At 39.6% G+C, this 20181-nt stretch overlaps 1 protein-coding gene across 2 annotated transcripts; it reads left to right on the top strand.

Annotated features, from left to right (window-relative positions):
• The first annotated feature begins 3396 nt into the window (after positions 1 to 3396).
• Positions 3397 to 20175, top strand: lrrcc1 (leucine rich repeat and coiled-coil centrosomal protein 1). Of its 2 annotated transcripts, XM_034554587.1 has the most exons (19): positions 3397 to 3765; positions 4071 to 4276; positions 4399 to 4464; positions 4577 to 4744; positions 6515 to 6681; positions 7644 to 7829; positions 8294 to 8493; positions 9267 to 9441; positions 10440 to 10588; positions 11524 to 11728; positions 12031 to 12170; positions 12467 to 12668; positions 13208 to 13393; positions 14344 to 14518; positions 14750 to 14913; positions 17379 to 17587; positions 17820 to 17957; positions 18376 to 18511; positions 19903 to 20175. In XM_034554587.1, the coding sequence occupies exons 1-19, from the start codon at positions 3722 to 3724 to the stop codon at positions 20011 to 20013; spliced, it is 3027 nt and encodes a 1008-aa protein (XP_034410478.1). In that variant the 5' UTR covers positions 3397 to 3721; the 3' UTR covers positions 20014 to 20175. The 2 variants fall into 2 exon arrangements, with proteins under 2 accessions (XP_034410478.1, XP_034410479.1); XM_034554588.1 differs by lacking the exon at positions 3397 to 3765 and having other exon boundaries at positions 4173 to 4276; positions 4361 to 4464.
• Positions 20176 to 20181: the final 6 nt, after the last annotated feature.

Raw genomic sequence — 20181 nt, 5'->3', positions numbered from 1 at the left:
AAACAACTTCAACAAAATGTTGTAAAACCTTATATGACACGAGAAGCAGTATTGGAAAGTTTCTACCTGACTAAACTTAAGCAACATGGCTGTAGGGATGAAAATGCCTCTGTCGAATTATCCATCGGAGAGATTGTCATGGGATATTTCTTCAGCCATTCATGCTCCCCTGAAGATTTAAGTACAGTACTCTTTTCATGCCATTTTATACATATTGTACTTTACGTCATAGGGTCATGATGTAGCCCACTTTATACTCCACTATAGTTATTGATGATTATTTAACCTCCAAACAGTATAATTGCCAACTATTTAATTATTCTATCATTTCATGGTTCCAGCTTATCAAATGCGATGCTTTGGGGTTTTACGTCATTGTTTTTTAATATCTTTATTTAACAAGCGTTGTGCTTTTTTTCACTATTTTCTGAAGTTTTACAAATCAAACAATGTATTGATTAACCGAAGATTAGTGTATAGTGAAAACTAGAATCAGGGGCTTGTGGTCATGTTTCAGTTTTTTTTATCCATGTTTGTCCAAAATCTCCTCACCTCATCACTTTATCCTGTTAAACATTCATGTGAAATTGTTAGAATTATCATATGAATGTGAGGATACTCGTGCATACTCGTTAATGCATGAGTAATACCAATCTAATGATATAAACTACAGTATAACAGGCAACAGGCACATTTATTCTGCAGTACGGTGCTTTTTAAATATATTTTACTTACATATTTTCACTGAAGTAACATTATCAATACAGGACTTCTCATGGAGTATTTTTTAAATACGAAGTAAAGGATATATTTTCTTCACTGTCGCAGATGTATGTGTCCCTCAGGATGAATTGTAATATGTTTAATTAGTTCAATACTTTAGTTTATGATAATAATAAAACACTATTGACATTGCATCAGCCTCAGCTGTGCTTTGTGTGTCATTGTAGCAAACGTTAACACACCAGACTAAGATGGTAAAGGCGGTAAACATTAAACAACCTTAACATCAGTGGTTAGCATTGTCATTGTTGAGCTAAGCTGGAGTAAAACATCACAGTGCCACTAACTTCCCTCTAAGTAACTTTTCTCTCCACTGTCAAACCGCTTTCAAAACAAATGGGAGTAGCAAGGTGAAAATAATGCCACAGGTTGATGGTAAATGTTCCCTCAACTCAAGTTTAATTATATTCTTATACATTAGTCCTATTCTATAATTGCCAATCTATTTTTTTTTTTTTTAAGTACAATGCCCTTGAAAACGACATGCTTATGAGCGATAGATAAGTGGTGGTGGGACCACAGCAGATGGCATTTCTAATTCACTCACTTCATTAGCACCAGATCATCATTTTCACAGGTTAAGGAGGGCCATTGGCTGGTTTTCAGGTATAATTGGCTCTATCATTGCTGGCTAGCAGCCAGTGAGTACAATGATCAGTCATGCAGCTCCTCTAATATGGACAATGTTCAGTGTGTGGTGAACTGAATCAATCACCGGCCTTTTGCTGCTAGATGAATTATGAGTATAAGAGGGGTCAGGATCTGTAAAACACATCTGTGATTAGCCATGCTTGAGTAAGGATGCACAACTTGCAGCAAGCTTTGTTTCACAGGTCTTTAAGTCAAAGATAGAGCTTCAGGTTTTATGAATTATATCTTAGCAAAAGCCAGCATAAGGAGACATTTACAGTATATATTCCTCCATGAATAATGACAAAAAGTCTTCCATCATCAGCTAAAGTCTTTGTTTTTGGTCCTCAAAGTTGAATATTTCACTTTGACTCAAATTACTTTTCCCTTCACACTATTTACTAGATACAATTTGTCACATATGTGTTTGTGTGCTTGACACTTTCAAGCGTTTAAAAATATGTGTGAGGTGGGAAATATATCACAACCGTCTTCTGCAGTGTTTTTTGTAATAACTTTTCCGTATAAATCCAAATTCCAATATTGTTTCTCTATTTGCATTTTCTTTTAAGTAAGTCTTTAATTCTGGTTTGGAGATGCTTATTCGGATTTTTATCAAATATACTGTTCTTGTATTAAAGATTCTAGTGTGTGGGTGTGTGTGTATTAGGCATCCTAGAGCGATATATAATATATCATTAATGCGTCAATAGGCAGATTATATTCAGTTGTTCACACAAATGGCAAGAGGAAGGGCAAAGAGTAATTTCATTTGAAAACTATTGTATGGTTGCTTTGAGATAAAGGCATCATTTATATACACACACATCTGTTTTAGCAGGCATGACATATTGTGTTTTTCATGCAGTTTGTGTCTTTGTTTTTCTCTGTATTTGCCACATTGTTTACTGTGGATTGCTGCCAGAAAAGGGGGACATGTGTAAGGAGGGGAAAGGAGGAAAGCAGCTGGTGCTTAAAAAGAATTAAGAATGAAGCTGTAAAAAATGTCCTTTATTGTTCACAGCTTCAAGATAAGTAAACACAAAGAAACAATGTCAGATAAAAACAGAGAGTCAAGGGAGCAGACAAAAACACAGCAATGACGTGTGAGAGATTAACAACATTGGGCTGAGAATAACAAATTCATAATAATTACAAATGCTGTAAAACTTCAACTTCTATTTGGTTTACATAATGGAGAGTCAATGTTTTTATATTCTCTCTTCCATAAATGTAGTCACTTTCAAACATATTTGATACAACATGCTTCACAGGAAAAAACAATTAATCTCACGGTTCATTTAGTAGCTTCTTCGCTGCTTACGGAGATCATGTGATATGATAGAAAGCTCCAGAACAGCCACTAAATGGACATTGTTTTTTGTCAACGGTGGTTTCCTAAATCAAGAATGAACTTTGAAAATCAGAAACTGGATGTGTTATAACTCGGTAAAAGCTGTATAAAAACATAAAACTGAATAACTAAGCTATGATAGAATTATTCATAGCATTGTTGGTACACATGTCCCAGGTATACATTTTTTTATTCATTGTGTTTTGTTACATTACTTTTACATCTCAGAGTAAAATATTGTACTTTTTAAAAAACAAAACTGCATTTGTTTTATACACAAGTTATTTTACAGATATAGATTATTATAACACATATTTTCAAATAATAAAACACAATATAATATTATAGATTAAGCTACCCAATGGTATTTTCAGGAGGCTAACTAGAATCCAGCTGCAACATTTAAATTACGTTATACACGTTAAGGCATCACTATAATCCAGTCATATAAGAGGCACATAACGCTATATATGATTCTGAAATGGGCCATTTTACATAATGAGTACTTTTACTTCTAGTAGGCCTACTTTGAGTATATATACTTTAGATGCTAATACTACCTGACTGAATGAATGCGCCCGGGTGGGAACCACGGCATCGCAGATGTCCCGGATGTTACTGTTGACAACGTCATAGAAACCGGAAGTACGACTCTAAAAGCGGTTATTTCAATTTCCGCGACAGAGAAGAAGCTCATAACAATAACAACACACGTTTTAACGTTAGATACAATACAATGCAACCCTCGGCGGCTCTTCCAGCGTTTGTGACTGCTTTGTAGACGTTAAACTCCTGAAATCGGTCGCTCGTAAACTTGTTCTGGGATGCTCGTTTAACTCAGCTAAAGGCTTCATTAGTTAGTTAGTCTGCAGACTTCATGCTTAACGAGTAGTCTACATTACACGTGTGTGACGGTAATTAACGGTCACATAACGGTGGCTGCGTGTGTTCGTCATGGGAGACAAGGAGCTGAGTCTTATTGACAAGAATATAATAAGGTAACGTTTACGTTATATTAGTTTCCTGAACACTTGTGTCCTGAGTTGTATTAACGTTAGCTTAAACGTTGAATTCATTGCCTTCAAACCATTAGTAAAAGTGCAGAAGCAGCATTTACTTAAAATACTTGAAGTGACTGTTAACGTTACTCATAGTGCAGAAGAATACCTACTTTCTGTCATACTATTACGTGTAAAAGATGATTAGATTATTATTATTATTGGATCGTTATTACTTTATTTTATTTTAATAATTCATCCCCGTTTGTATGTGTGGATGTGACACATTGATGCTTTCTGTCTAGTTTGCTCGATGTCCCCCTGAGTCCCACTGTAACATCACTCAATCTGCACTGCAATAACATCCCCGGGATCGAGGGCCTGACCTCAGCTTGGCACCTGCGGCACTTGGACCTTTCCTCCAATTGCATTTCTAAGATTGAGGGTCTAAATTCCCTCACTTTCTTGAGGACTTTAAATCTATCCTGTAACTCAATCACCAAGGTGGAAGGTGAGTCTTTTGTTACCTTTTTACTCTGACGATTAAATGTTTCAGCGTTGTGGGTGTTCTCTGAGTAATAATTCTTTATTACAGAATCACTCTGTTGTTAATGTCGCCTCCCTTTACCTCAGGACTGAATGGCCTTGTAAATTTAACAAGATTAAACTTGTCCTACAATCAGATAAACAGCCTCACTGGTGAGTTGAACAACGACTCAACGCTCTTGTGTCATTTTTCTCTCCACTCAAATAGAAACATGAACAAGTGATTGACTTGTCAATTCTGTTGATTTCTATTGTCTTTTTTTAGGCTTGTTGTATCTTCATGGCACGGACTACAAGCTGAAGCACCTCAGTCTCCATAGCAACCACCTGGACAACATTGATCACCTCCTGCAGTGCCTGCTTGGATTGCAACGTTTAAGAGAGGTCACTTTGAGTCAGGATGGTGGAGACAACGCTGTGTGTAGGTTACCAGGTAAGACAAAACGCTTATTTTTGAGTATTTGTAGCTAGTGGTTGGACTGTAATATTACCTGTAGATATTGGCTTTTCATAGATATACCTTATCAGTACAAACACTTCAGTTAGAAGAGGTTGAAGTCAAAGCCTATGGTATGTCCTTTGAAAATCTCGACACATGACCATGAGTGCATTGCAGGAAGTGGGTGCAATTTCTACAGATGGTGGCGCGCTATAACAACAAACTTCACGTTTTGGTTTGTACCTTTTGAACCATCAACCAACTATCAACATCTTTTTGTCCTGGAGTCGGTGGGTAAAGTTACATCTATGTACACCGCGCTCATTTACAATTTTTTTTATATACATGTATACAGTATATGCATAGAAGGAGGAATTTTAAAGCAGCAGTACTTGTGGGTCGTACACAGTCCTTGGGTAAAAATTCAGTCTTTCATCTTCACTTCCAGGAGTATGTATCCATCTGTGCCCATCCTCCTGTACAGGTTTAACGGATCTATATTCTCACGCATACTCACAGGCAAACAGCCTACATACCTATGTGTACTTCTCCTTCAATCTGTCAATTTTCTTATTTTCTTTTCTTACACATGCTCATCCCACACTCTATTAAACACAAACATATATACATTAGAACCAAGCAAGCTTACATTTCTGTTATTCCCATTAAGAAGGGGGAAAGAGCATTACATATTAGTGGAGTCATACAAAATATAAATTAGGGGTTATACATTTATTAGATTTTATAGAATTTGTCTTTTTGGATACTAGAAGAAAAAGTCAACCTATCCATTTCCATTTGACTCACCTCCATTTCTTTAAAGAAAGTATGCACCAAGCTTGTAGTTGTTTGTTTAGGAGGGATGTATTTCCAGTTTTTTTAGATGCCTAGCTCTAAATATGCTTATTGTAAGTTGCTTTGGACAAAAGCATCTGCCAAACTGATGTATTATATTGGCATTTCTGTTGAACATTTATATCTAACTATTCCAGCACGTTTCTATCAAACACCTCTCAATTTAACAGCAGCCAAGACTCCATAATCAAAACTATCTAAAACAGTTTGAATGCCATAATCATCATGACGGTAGGAATTATTAATGTATAACAATTGAACTGTCAACTGAGTTTATAGGTCAGATTTGTGTGCTATAAATGGCTGATTTTTTTTTTCTCTCTCCGTGTTGTCTTTGATGCATCGCTCACTAATCCAGTGGATAATTGTTTGGTTTTGCAGCAGAACTGACTCATAACTCTCCCTTTGTATTGTCAATAATGAAAGCACAATGAAAATCAGTGAATGTTGACTGATGGTAATTACTTGTATATTTATCTCTTTAGACATCTTATGTCAGTATCTTTTCATAATTGTATTGACTGATTTCATGTGAATTTAAAATCGTTGCAGTTTTTTCATTGCAAGTTATGCTGTAATCCAATATCTTCCAGGTCACGATTAATTCACAGCAGTAGCTGTTGAAAGCACGTATTTAAATCCATGAGGGCACACTTAAAGTATTCTTACAACCTTTGCTGTCAAGATGTGAAGTTACACTTATAGTGCTCATATCTCATTGGGTGGGCTGCATCAATTGTGCATATGAGGATAGTACACATAAAGGAGAAGTTATTCATTTAGATGCAGAGTATTTGATTGTGTGCATCATAACCACCCTCACACCTCCATATTTTAGCCAAGCCATACACCCCTAATGTGACAATAATATATAATGGTGTTTTAATGTATGTGTCTGTCTTGCTGCAGGTTACAAAGAGATTGTTATTCAGTCGTTGCCGCAGATCTCTGCTCTTGATGGTCTGGACCGGCTGGGAAATCCATCAAATCTAGGTCCAGGGAGTCCCTGTGATATCCCCGGTCTGGAGGACTATGTGGACCTCCTGCTGTCCTCGGATACTAGTCCCAATGAAGCGGTAAGTGTTCATGCCATAACGCCATTAGTAGACTTATATTTATACCATTATATTCCATTATAATTACCATATTCAGATTGAATTGTTAAAAACACTCACCCGACCAACATGTCAAACACATAGTCACAGAAGAACACGCACCATTCATGTACAACATTTATATGTAGCACAATAAAACTGGACATGAGTGGAATAAGAGAGAGATGCATTACTTTGAAGGGCCAATGTGTAGCTTTGGGGGATCTATTAGCAGAAATGGAATATAATATTCAGGAAAAGGTTATTTATCATCATTCCAGGACATTTAGTCCTTTAGTTGGTTGCATTCTGCAGCCACGCCTACACATTGTCCCCTTATAACTGACGTTTATCTTGATTTACAAAAGTGATCTGAGATAAGTAAATTACGAATTGGCCTTTGTCAGTGGATGTGGCATTTTGTATCCAAAATAGTTCAGTCCAGAATCTAAATTTCTTTAAAAAACTGCCAAACTTGTATTCCTCTTCTTTATGTTGGTATTTGGAACATTATACACATACGCATGTAACAAAGTGTGAGCTTCTACTGCAGAGCCTGTCCTCTTACTTTTCAAAATGTGAACAGAAAAAAGGTCAGTATTGAATACTGAAAGCGTTTGGGAGACTTTAAGTCGGGCACCTTTCTGTGAAGGGATGGTGCTGAGCGTTGAGCCACTGTGTCATCCTTCAACCACAGTAGTGCTTTTAAATAGCAGATTCACAGAGGTCCCTGAATGGCTGAAATATTGTGTAATTTAGTGGATTTATTACCAGGAAAATAGAAGTTAGGGAATCTGATCTCTTACCAATAAGTTGCTTATTGAAAGTTAAATGTTAAATTTATTGCATCAGTTGGCAAAATCCATTTGTTATTATCTTCAGCAAAACCAGCTGCAGTGTAACACAATGAAATGGAAAAAAGCAAGTTTAAGTTTCTCTTGCAGGTTAGAGAAGATGTCACTCTCACCACACCCCGCATCGATGAGGTGCTGACCCAGTTCCGTCAGCGGATTTCCTCCGAAGCAGATCCAGCTGCACAGGTTCGCTCCACTGTGGCCAATCCAGCAGACCCAGTTAATGAACAACGCATCAGAAAACTGGAGCACCAGGTGTCACAGCTCATCCAGAAGGTGCTTATTTAACACTGCTGAAAGCCATTAAGTCAATAATTAAGAAGTATTTGTGTGAGGTATACAGCAGGTGAGATTGTGTGAAGAATACACATTGATGGATTATATTTAGATTAAAAAACAGCCGTTTTTTATACTAGTTAGGTAATCATCCTCTTTTACAAAATAGGTTATAAATCACATGTGATATTAGAAACTGTTGTATTTCAGCATTTTCTAAATCAAGAGAACATTCTTCCTAAAGATGCCTATGGGGTCTGCTTAATTTGTCAGTTCTAGGTTAGGTATTCGTGGTTTCCAAGCATCAGCCCAGATTTGATACCACAGTTGTAATTTATTTATTTGTTTTCATGTTTGAATTAAAAAAAAAATTCTAAAATGTAGCAATTCATGTTGCTGCTATGTCTATCAAATATATCCTATGTTTTATTCATTTATGATTACGTTTGTATTGATCTAACCAGGCTCCTGTTGGTGACAAATCCAGTTGCCCTACTCATTCTGTGGCAATGGTACGGAAAGCCAAGAGGGACACTGACCGCACGTCAGAGAGTGAGTGTGACAGCGGGAAGGAAAACAGGAGGCGCATCAGGATCCCCAAACATCGTAACAACGTAACATGGAGGGCGACCCCCCAGAAGATCAAGGCCCAGAAATCCGACAGGTGATTTTGCACCCATACATCCCTGCACAAAGTCAAGTCAATTAATTTGTAATGAAAAATAATTAGTTTTGCCGTCACATAAACATGTGTTTCCACTGATTTTGTTAAACAACCAAAACTTAAAATTCTTCAGAACTCTCAGAATATTTTAAAACTCAACTGTGTGAAGACATTCAAGCTCTATTGGACTCTATAACAACATCAGAGAGTGTACCTCAGAGTAATGATAATCATACACATATTATGATGGTGTAATTGACAAAGCCTGCATTTATGATAGTCAAACACAATATGCAGCGAAAAGAATTTCCGTTTTGTATGGCATGCATCAACATAATATCATGTATCTTGATGATAAAGGAAACCCTTTTATGTTGGTTTATACGATGGTGACACATTTTCTTCTGTGAGCGATGTTGTAAAGTTTCCTCCTCTCTGTTAAATATTACAATTGCCATCTGAGTCCCATGATTAACGATCGTGCTTCAATGGTCGACCCCCTCATCTTGCTTCATCAGCCACTGATAACGTGTTCAGGTTTAGTAATTTAACTTAAGTAAGCCCCCAACTGTCCTCATCAAAGGCAAGGTGACTTTTAAATATTAGCTCCAAATTCAATTCAAAGTTGTTTCAAACTTTGCTTACCTATAATAGTCAGCAAATTGTCTGCTTTGACCATTATTGAACCAGAATTAAGCTTGAGGGCTGTTTCTAATCAATTTTACAGCTGGTTCAATACTTGTTTTTTACGTGCACTTTTTTATTATGTGCAGCGATCAGGAGAATCATAAACAGAGGAGTTCAAAGTCTGCCGAGGGGCACAGGAGGAAGACTGGCGGCCCAGGGGGTACAGCCTCAGCGGGGATAATGAGGAGAGGACCTGTGAGAACTGCTGAGGTCTCAGGCAACATGAAAGCCAAGTCCACTGAAGAGGAGGAAACCTACAGGGTACGGCATGGATAGGTCAACTGTGGTCTGAACAACAGCTTGAATGTAATATGAAAAAGGTTATGTCTTTGTACAAGAGGAGCATAGACATCCTCTGGGTGTTTGTACTCGTATCTCTGTAAAAGCATACTTTTGTTTGTATTTTATTCATTTCTTTTCACAAAACCAATACAAAACAGCATGCACATACGGGAACAGAATAATAGATACCCAATAAAACAAAGACAATAACAAACAACATTAAAACTTTCCATTAGACGTTTTGCTTATTCTGAGAAACTCTAGTCAATAATCTAAAGAAACTGACTTGAACCAAGTCAGGTCAAATGTACATTTCATACAGTATTAGCTCATTGTGCTTCACACACAACAAAAATGAACTAAATAAAATAGGACTACCAATCATAATACAATCCTAAAACCCATGCTAAAAAAGAAGTGAAATTCTGGTTATCGGACAACTAAGCATTGACTTCTTGTGACATTGATAGACAATTGTGTTTAGAAAAAAGGATAAGTTTTTCTTTTTACCAAAGGTTTTTTCTATGCATTCTTACTTGTCAAAACATGTTACCTACATTAACCACAATGCAGAGATTTGAGTGTGTTATGCTAGTAGCGGCTAGTGTAGCCTCCAGCTGCTAGCCTCACGCAGAGATAAGGAGTGGTCTGCAGAGGTCTGATAAACTCTCATCTTTCTGACTCCACAACCCCAGATTGTTTTATTTCAAACTTGTAGTCCTCAGACCCAACTGACATGGACTCAAGTGACATCACTTAAAGGCAATTTATCTGATTTCACCCAGCTCCCTGTGGAGCCACAACATGCTTTATGCAATGTTTTAAACGTGCAATCGTACTCCCTAAGATCTGTAAACAGACTTTAATGTGTCAATTCGGTGGAGCTTATCAATTTATATATTTACTGATACTTGAACCTTTTGAAACAGTCAATGTTATATTGGTTATGCCTCATTCAGTATTTGTGCATGTGCTAGACTATTGTGGAAGAGCGTGATCAGGAAAGGGAGAGGCGTTGGAAGGCTGAGCAGGCTGTGAGGAAACTAACAGAGGATCTAAAGTGCCTGCAGACAAAGGTCGGTGAGGAGAAAGACCTGCAGAGCATGGCCCTGCACACCACCGACAGGTAAGAGGAAAACCGTCTAGACACACAGATGCTCGTTTGCACCCAAACTACCACATGAATCAGTGCAGTAACTCTAAAGCAGATCTCACGAGGAAAAGGGATAATTGGACTCGTCTCTGTGGATTTTAGTTGTCAACTGCATAATGGATTCTCATCTATTTCAGCACTCTTCATATTTTGTTTTGGCTCTCCCGAGACCAGGGCGCTGCCTGTCTCATTCTTTAACAATGAGTATCCATCCCACCATTAACAATCCTCACATGTTGGCTCCATTACTCTAAAACCTAAAGTATGCCTGCAAGTAAAGTATCCTTCGATGTTAAGCTATTAGTATAAACATCATTAACCTATGCACCCAAACTGTACTCCTTCCTATATGTGAGACTGTTTGTCTTTGACACTGCATTCATAGAGCCAGGTGTAAGCATTATAAGTATCACACCCTGCTGAAATAAATCTGCATTACGGTTGTAATTAGAAGCTTGGTGGCAAGCATATGTCCGCTGCATTACATTAATCCATCTTAACCGTCACTATGTAACACTGAACACGGCAGCTACTGTTGACTCCCTCACTCGTCAGGTGACAGCTTACAGTGAAATGACTCGGCGTACTGATTGTACGGTCATTGTAGGTTGTACTGTTTCCTAAATTCTCTATGTGTCTTTTTACCAGACAGCCCTTTTATATGTTTTTTCCTCTTGTCATTTTCACTATACGTGTTTTCTCTTCCTTAAGACAAGATTTGGACTATGCTGTAATGTCATATTTCTTCAAGTGCACAGCAGTTTTGAACAGCAGGCAATAAATCACAGGGGACAATCAAGGGCATCACAACATTAGAAGTGATTGCCTATACCAGTTTCCATACACAGAAAAAACAGCCATACAGGGTATTACTATTGCTGCTCTTATGGTGTGTTCTACCCATACAGACTGAAAGAATTGTTGCTAAAGGAGCGATCGGGTCGCTCTGAACTGCAGACTTGTGTTGAGGAGCTGGAGGGGAGGTGTCAGTCCCTAACCCAGCAGCTGGAACAGGCCCGCAGCAGTGGCGATCAACACAAGACTGCACTACGCAGGCTGGAGGAAAGCATCTCCCATGGAGAGGCACTCAGGGCTCGCCAGCAGGCTGAGGAGGTACAGTAGTTAGTTTAGTATACCTGAGAAGTCTTGTATCCCATTTTGATACACATTAGTGTTCATTCAGTCAGGAAATCAGATCACCCCTGTTTAGATTATGAAAATATCATGCTGTTTCTGTTCCCGACAAACTGAGCATGTTAACTCCCGATGTCACTATTGTTTTTAATTAAACCAGCGTAGAAGTTCAGTGATCTCTCCTACAGAGGGGAATGTATGCAGCCAGACGAAAGGATTCAGCAGAGCGATCACATTCAGTTATGACCGTATCTGATAAAACATGTGCCGACCTTCCTCAGATGAAGCGGCTCCAGGAGCTGGAGAACAAGGCAGCAGCTCTGAAGAGAGAGTCAGACATCCAGAGAGCCTCAGTGCGTCAGTACAAAGACAAAATGCAGCAGCTGCATGAACTGCTGGCATCCAGGGAACAAGAGCACAGGTACACCTAAAGGATTTTATTCTGAATCACTGGTAGGAGTGTTGCATAATATCAACTTCAATTTCCCCTATTAAAAGAATACAATCTAAAATATTTTCTGCCAAATATAGAATAGATTTGCTTATTTTACATGAAAGGTTATTTATTTGTAATCTTTTGGATTTATTTTAACATTACAGTTGGAATTTCATGTTATGACCCATAGATTTCCATTTGCATGCTACCCTATTTGTGTTAAGGCCCCAGAAGCCTTTAGAACAGCTCAGTGTACCATGCTTGTTTGTGTTGCTTCACAGAAAACAGCTGGATTTACGGTTGCAGCCTGGCGGGGCAGATTTCAGAGAGGCAGTGGCGAAAGAAGTTGCATCAGTGGAACAGAGACACGACTACAAGGAGGCGGAGCTGCAGGAGAAACTGGCAGAGGGCAGGAAACAGTATGCTGCTCTGGAGGACGAGTTCCGCATGGCGCTAACCATTGAGGCTGCTCGCTTCTCTGAGGTCTGATTTAAGATGGATGCATGCCATACAGGTGGCCTGTCATCACTGCAGTGTTGTCTTACATTCTCTGTACAGTTAAGCTCATACATTATTAATGTGTCCAGTAAAAAGGGAAATGACCCCAATCTAGATAGATTTAGCATTACTGTTAAAGCTGAGATTAAATTAGGGTCGACAAGTAGTCTGTAATTCACACAAAAGAAAGGATTGGATTTGAATCAATCTTCTCATTATGGTTCCAGATTTCATTCACACATTCTGTACAACATGTAATCTAGTCCTGACTGCTACTGATCACACACTTTTACTGAAAGGCTTCAACCTCTGAACTTTGAAAAAGTCTGAATAAGATTCAGATTGTGAGTCAAACGCTCGCTAATGGAAACCTTTAAAAAAAATACGTAACTCTGAAACCTCTACTGTCAGAATGTGACATTGATTGATCACATTGTCATGTCAGTTAATGCTCCAACCAAAGTGCTTCACTCTGTTCAACTCTCATACTCATTCGATTCTTTGTCCTCGCTCTGCTTCTGTAGGTAAAGGAGGCTTGTGATCAGATGGCTGCAGAGCTGTTGGGGCTCAAGGCGAGCCTCGCCCAGACCCAGCAGAGGGAGAAGAAATCAGGGTCCCTGGTGCAGGAGCTCACAGCCATGGTCAAAGAACAGAAGTCCCGCATCACTGATCTCATCAAAGCCAAGAAAGATGCTGTCACTGATCTGAAGGTACAGCAATAAAGTAAAAGATTGAGATCTGACTGAATTATTTAGAATAAATTCTCTGATCAGGAGTGAAGGTCCCATTATATACAAGCAGTGTTGGGCGAGCTACTTGGAAAGTGACCTAAGCTACCAGTAACTGCAATAAATGAGGCTTCACTACACTGAAACTCCTCCCTCAAGAAATGTTTCAAGCTAAGCTACAGAAACATGGCAAACGTAGTTTAACTACAACAAAGCTACTTTTTCTTTACATTTAATCTACAATCATGTACCTTACCACAATAAGGTACATCAAATACACTTGCCTTGCACTAATGTACAGGTACTACTCTGTCTGTAGCATATTAGTATAATTAAACAGTGTATGTGCAAGTCAATTCCTGGCCGTCCTAACCCTCTGCCACCTTTTCATCAAGTTAACACAAGAAGAGACATCATAGGCATCAGTCTAAGGATTGGTACGTGATACCATCATCACCCCTGCTTTCAGCTAAACATACACATACTGATCCCGAGCAGTTTTATTTCAGACCGCAAGAGAAAACTGCTTCGCTTGAGTTTCAGAAATGTAGCTTGTGTGGATGCTACATTATTACTTAATTAATAAAAGAGTTAAGCTACAAAAAGCTATTTAATTCCAAAAACAGCGACACTCACCGCACGCTACTGACAAATGTAATTAAAATATTAATGTCACTATATGTTGCACCGCTACTGCCCAACACTGTAATAAGATACAATAGAGATAAGCAGTTCTGGGCATCAGTCATATTATTCAGCCTGAGCCTTTAGGATACTTTTAGAACCTCATGAATGCTCAATGGTCCAGCTGCCTTTCCATCTGTCAGCCATGGCTGTTGATCATTGAAACTCTCTCTCTCTCTTTCTCTCTCCCTCTGTCTGTCTGTCTGTCTGTCTGTCTGTTTGTCGGTTTGTTTCTGTCCCTCTGCCAGAACCGTCTGCATTCCTTGGAAACAGAGGTGTCGCAGGATCGCCGTCTCATTCTGCAGCTTGAGTTGCTCAAGAAGGACAAGGCTCGACTGTTGTCTCAGCTGACAGCACAGGAATCGGTGATCGATGGCCTCAGGACAGAGAGGAGAATCTGGGGCCAGGAGCTTGCTCAGCAAGGTGGGAGGCATCCAGGAGGGCACATGTTCCCACCTTAGAATGAGCCTTTTAGTATGTGGAACACTTGACAGAATGAGTCACTCACAGTATGAAGGAGACATGGGCTGTTTGGCTTTATACTGTCTGTGCTAATGTTACGTAACGAGTACAGCCTGTCATCTAGTGGTTATTTGTGTGAAACACACTGTAGACAGATCCAATTTCACAATTTGATGTACTTCTCTTTCCAAGGATCGTCCTTGGCTCAGGATCGTGGACGCCTGGAGGCAAGGATAGAGGTGCTGGGCGCTGAGCTGGAGACTCAGAAGAAACAGAATGAGAGGGACTACGATGCCTTAAAAATCAAAACCAAAATCATTGATGACCAGACCGAGACCATCCGCAAACTCAAAGAGGTAGTGGGGAATCATCAATTTTCTATAATTTAGGATCTCTTTTAACCAACTGTTATGTGTGGGCAGGAGAGCGTGTTTTCACTTAAATAGTATGAGATGTCTGGCTAGCAGTGTCGTATAGGCCAGGATGCGTCGCCCTGTCGATGGCAGATTTCGTATTTCCGGTGGTTGGACAAATAGTGCTGAGAGGGGTTCGGGATTAAGTTTTGCACCCAGTACTGTGCCAAGCATATTGAATATTTGATCCCAAAAATCTTTTAAATTTGGGCATGACCAAAAAATATGGGTATGGTTGGCTGGTGACTGTTTACACCTATTGCAGCTGTCATTCCTATTTGGGTAGATTTTAGCCAGACGGGCATTTCTGTAGTGAACACAAAATAAAACCTTGCATTGCAACAGCCCGTGTCTCGCACAGATTGAGGAGGAGTGGGACAAGTCCAGAATGCGAACCCATCGGTTGTCAGATATGGGTCTACCAATTTCTTTCTCCCAGGCCTGTTTTAGATGAGATGTCTGGTCTGCGTTAAGGGGGTCAATGGAGCCATAGATCGTTGAAATGGAGCCCTTTTGCATAGGAACCAGAGTAAGCAAGTAAAGAAAGGAAAGAAAGTGGGGATATTCAGACTTAATGAGGTGTCTAATCTGTAGAAAAAAGTCTGATTTAGGCAGATCAAATTTAGGTGACAGTCCTGCGAAATCCATAAAGTCCCCATCCTTATAGAAGTCTTTTAATACTACGTAGGCCTTTCTCACGCTATACGTACAAAAAGTAGGGTCGGACACGGAGGGTGAGAATAAGTGGTTTGTAAAGACTGGAGCCACAGTCGAAGGTTTGTCCAGCCCAAAATGTTTACGGAATTGTATCCAGATGTTAAGGGAGTTGGTAACTATTGGATTTTTCGAGATCCCGTGGGTTTTTAGTGGCAGTCGTGCCGTGATGAGGGATTGAAGGGAAAACTTGGAAGAGGATAATTCCATTTGGGCCCACACAGGACCACTTCTGAGCCCATCGTCCATCTAGTGACGTAGCTTTTCAATGTTGCAGGCCCAATAATAGTGGATTAAATTGGGTAAAGACTTTTTAGGAAGTTATAGGATTGCTTTCTTAATGCGAGGGGGTTTGTTACCCACAGAAATGAGGAGATAGTCTGATATAGTTGTCAGAAACATAATTTTTTAATAAAGATTGGAATATGTTGAAACATATATAGGAATTTGGGAAGAATTACTATTTCTATGAGGTTGACATGGCCAATGAGGGACAGGGGGGAGAGGACCAGCAGGCTATGTAAGATTTACAGTTGTCTACAAGAGGGCGAAAGTTCTTGGCAAAGAGATCTTTAAATGATGGCGTAATGGCCACCCCCAGGTATCTAAAACCTTCCAGGGTCACCTTGAATGGAAAGAGAGATTGTGGTATTTCCTTGGCTAACGCATTTATGGGGAGAAGTTCACTTTTATGAAAGTTTAATTTATAACCAGAATATTTCCCAAATTCTAGTAGAATATCTTTGACAACTGAAAGGGATGAGACATATAACAAGAGATCATCTGCATATAGTGACAGTTTGTGTGTGGTTCCCATCCTGGAAATGCCCTTGAATCCCTCCTCACCCAGATAGCCAAAGGTTCAATGGCCAAGGGGCGAGAGGGGACCACCTTTTCTGGTGCCATGGCATAATGCAAAAGGCCAGGATTTCACCCCGTTAGTGAGAATGGTGGTAGTTGGCGAGTTATAGAGCAACTCGATCCAGGCTATAAAGTCCGAACTGAAGCCAAATCTTTCCAGAATGTAGTATAGATACTTCCATTCGACCCTGTCGAAAGCCTTCTCAGCATCTAAGGATAGTATCGCCTCAGGGGTGTCATGGCCTGGGGAGCTGATTATGCTAAGCAGCCGCCTAGTGTTAAATGAGGAGCTTCTTCCTCCCATGAAGCCTGTTTGGTCTGTAGAGATCAAAGATGGTAGAGCTGTCTGTAGATGTTTAACTAGAACCTTGGCTAGCATCTTCTGGTCAACATTCAGAAGGGATATGGGCCTGTAATTGTTGCATAATAAGGGGTCTTTGTCTTTTTTCAGTAGGAGACAGATGGTGGCTTCAGTTAGCGTTGGGGGCAGCCGTCCTATTAGAAAATGATTCATTGTATACTTTTGTGGGGAGACTAGGTGGGAGTATGTTTTGTAAAACTCTACTACGAACCCGTCTGGGCCTGGAGATTTGCCATTCTGTAGCAGTTTGATTGCCTCCTGCACTTCCATAGTCATGATTTGAGCTCCAAGATTGTTAAGCATGTCCTCACTGATTTTGGGGAACGGGATAGATTCCAAAGGGTTGTGCCCACTCCACACCTCCGCTGGGCAGTCTGATGAATAAAGCTCTGAATGATAGCTCATTCGCGGATTTAGGGTCAGTGCATTTATGTATTTCTATCTATATGTCTTCTGTCTTCCTGCTGTCTAGACCCTGCAGGAGCGTGATGATCAGATCCGTAGGCTGAGGGAGGAGGCGGTCAAGGCCCAGAAGATGTCCCAGCAGCAGCTGGAGGAGGAAACGGCTCAGCAGGCTGAGCTGAGGGACCAGCTGGAGCATCTGAGCCTGCGCAAGGAGGAGCTGAAGCAGCAGCTGGAGGACAAGGAGGCAGAGCTTGAGGAGATCAAAAGAGTTTACAGGCAAGTATCCCATCACATGCACACACAGACATACTAGATATACACTATCTACAAACATAGATAAACCAGAAAAAAAAAAAAGTATTATTCAATAGGAATAACTGATGGTTGTTTAAAATAAAGCCCACTACAGCTCATGACCTGAACCAGCTCCCCCTAATGTCTTCCTGATCCGATCTGTTTCTTCACCATCATCAAGTTGAGTTTTTTCCATATTTATTTTGACTACCAGTGATTCCAGTAAGAAGTGGCAGGCGAAGGCAGACCTGCTGACTCGGCTGGAGAACCAGGTGAAGCGCATGAAGGAAAACTTTGATTCCAAGGAACGTTTGCTGCTGGAAGAACGAGATAAAGCAACAGAAGCACACAAGTACGATATAACACATCCAAGCAAACATTTTGAAACTCTGTTTGTAAATCTGCTGTTCTGTTACATTTACATGTGAAGTTATCAAGTCACAGTTCTAATAGCCCACATAATCACATTATGTTACTATTATTTAACATGGCTGCTACATCTCTCTCCCAAACCTAAAAGCTAGAACACTTTGAAGATTCCCAATTGTAATCACATATTAGTTATGAAGTCTGGGGTCAAATCATGATCAGGGTGTTTGATCCCCTGAGACAGAAGCAGAGGATAAATACAATATTAGTTTATGTTTGTGTTTAGTTCAAGTGATTCTCTTCTGGGGCCACGTTAAAAGCTAATTGTACCAGGGAAGTTAGTGTGACACCCATAGGTCTGATTATATAACATTTAGTTGTATTTGTTGCTTGTCTTGCAGAGCTGCAGTAGAGAAGTTACACTGTGTGGATGATGCATTTCGTCGACAGCTAGAATCTGGCCAGGCTACCCATCAAGCCGAGTTGCTTCAACTGGCGAATGAGAAGCAGAAACAGATTGAACGAGCCAATCAGAAGGTAAAATATATACCTTTCCTCATAGATGGAACAGGTGCTTTGTGCCAGTGTGTTCATATGTGACATATATGAACACAAACCAAGTCTTGGCCTAAACTCTGATGTGGATAAGGATGAATCAATGTGTGGTAAATACACTAAAGATTCAATTCAATTCAATTTAAATCAGTTTATTTTGTATAGCCCAAAATCACAAATTACAAATTAGTTTTAAAGGCTTTACAATCTGTACACATACGACATCCCTGTCCCAGGACCTCACATCAGATCAGGAAAAACTCCCAAAAAAACCAGAAAAAACCTGTTCCGGGGAAAAAAGGGAAGAAACCTTCAGGAGAGCAACAGAGGAGGATCCCTCTCCCTGGATGGACAGAAGCAATATATGTCATGTGTACAGATTTACAACACATTCAATGAATATGATAGAAACAAAGACTCCAGGGAAGAAATAGAGTTAGTAATGTGCAATGAAGAGATGTAAAGGAGAGAGAGAGAAGAGGAGGGAGGAGCTCAGTGTATCCTAAAACATCCCCCAGCAGCCTATAAGCCTATAGCAGCATATCTAGGGGCTGGACCAGGGTAAACACGATTCAGCCATAACTAAGCGCTGTTAAACAGGAAAGTCTTAAGTCTACTCTTAAATGTGGTGACTGTGTCTGCCCCCGGACTGAAAGTGGAAGCTGGTTCCATAAAAGAGGAGCTTGATAACTGAAGGCACAGGCTTATTCTGTACCAGCCACCAGGCTCTGGACCTGTTGGCTGGTACAGAATAACAAATATAATTGGCTGTAATGTGAAAGACTAAGAACAAGGCTTTCAAATGAGTTGTAGTTTAATTTAGGTTTAAGATTTATCAATAAGCTTGAGTCAAAGATGGCTGCTACTCCACCTCCTTGGCCGGTGCCTTAAAGAATGTGAGTATTAATAAGACTTGGAGGAGTTGATTAATTTAGGCTGACATATTCTTCATGACTCAGCCAGGTTTCAGTAAGACAAAATAATGTCATCAATGTGATTGTCTGATATTAAATCATTTACTAATACAGCTTTAGATGACAGAGATCTAATATTTAGGAGTCCACATTTAATTATCCTGTTTTGTTGCACTGCTGAAATAGTGGTGTTAACCTTTATGAGGTTATTTTGTATGACGACTCTTCTGGTTCCTTTTGATTTATTTAGTTGAAGTCGCCGTGGGACAGACACAGTCTCTATAGAATGGAAGTGCAGAGAAGGGTGTAAGATGTACCGTTATAATGGCTCAAGATAGTCTTTGTTTAAAATTTCTTCAGCAGTGTGATTTTCTAATGTTTTACCTTCTTCACCATTCAAAAAGGTTCTTGGATTTAACTATTATAAAAGAAAAAAAAGTTGTATGTGTGTGTCTTCAGGTGTTTGACGTGGAGGAGGAAATGCGTCAGCTATTGGAAGAGACGGAAACCAACAAGAGAATCACGGAAGCGAAAATGAAACGTCTCACAAGTGTACTAAAAGACTTTTAACAAATTAAATATGACTTTGCATCTATGGCAATGTATGCATTCAAACTAGAATATATATTTTTTTAATGAATAAATGTTCCCGTTTTTGTATACATGTTTTATGTTAAGTTATTGTTGTATTTTAGTACATCACGATTTATCAAATAAATGCATTCTTGAGTATATTTG

This window comes from Cyclopterus lumpus, chromosome 17 (assembly GCF_009769545.1).
Source record: "Cyclopterus lumpus isolate fCycLum1 chromosome 17, fCycLum1.pri, whole genome shotgun sequence".
Classification (NCBI taxonomy): Eukaryota; Metazoa; Chordata; class Actinopteri; order Perciformes; family Cyclopteridae; genus Cyclopterus; species Cyclopterus lumpus.
Note: the sequence above shows the minus strand (reverse complement) of the source record. Positions and strands in the feature narration are given on the sequence as shown.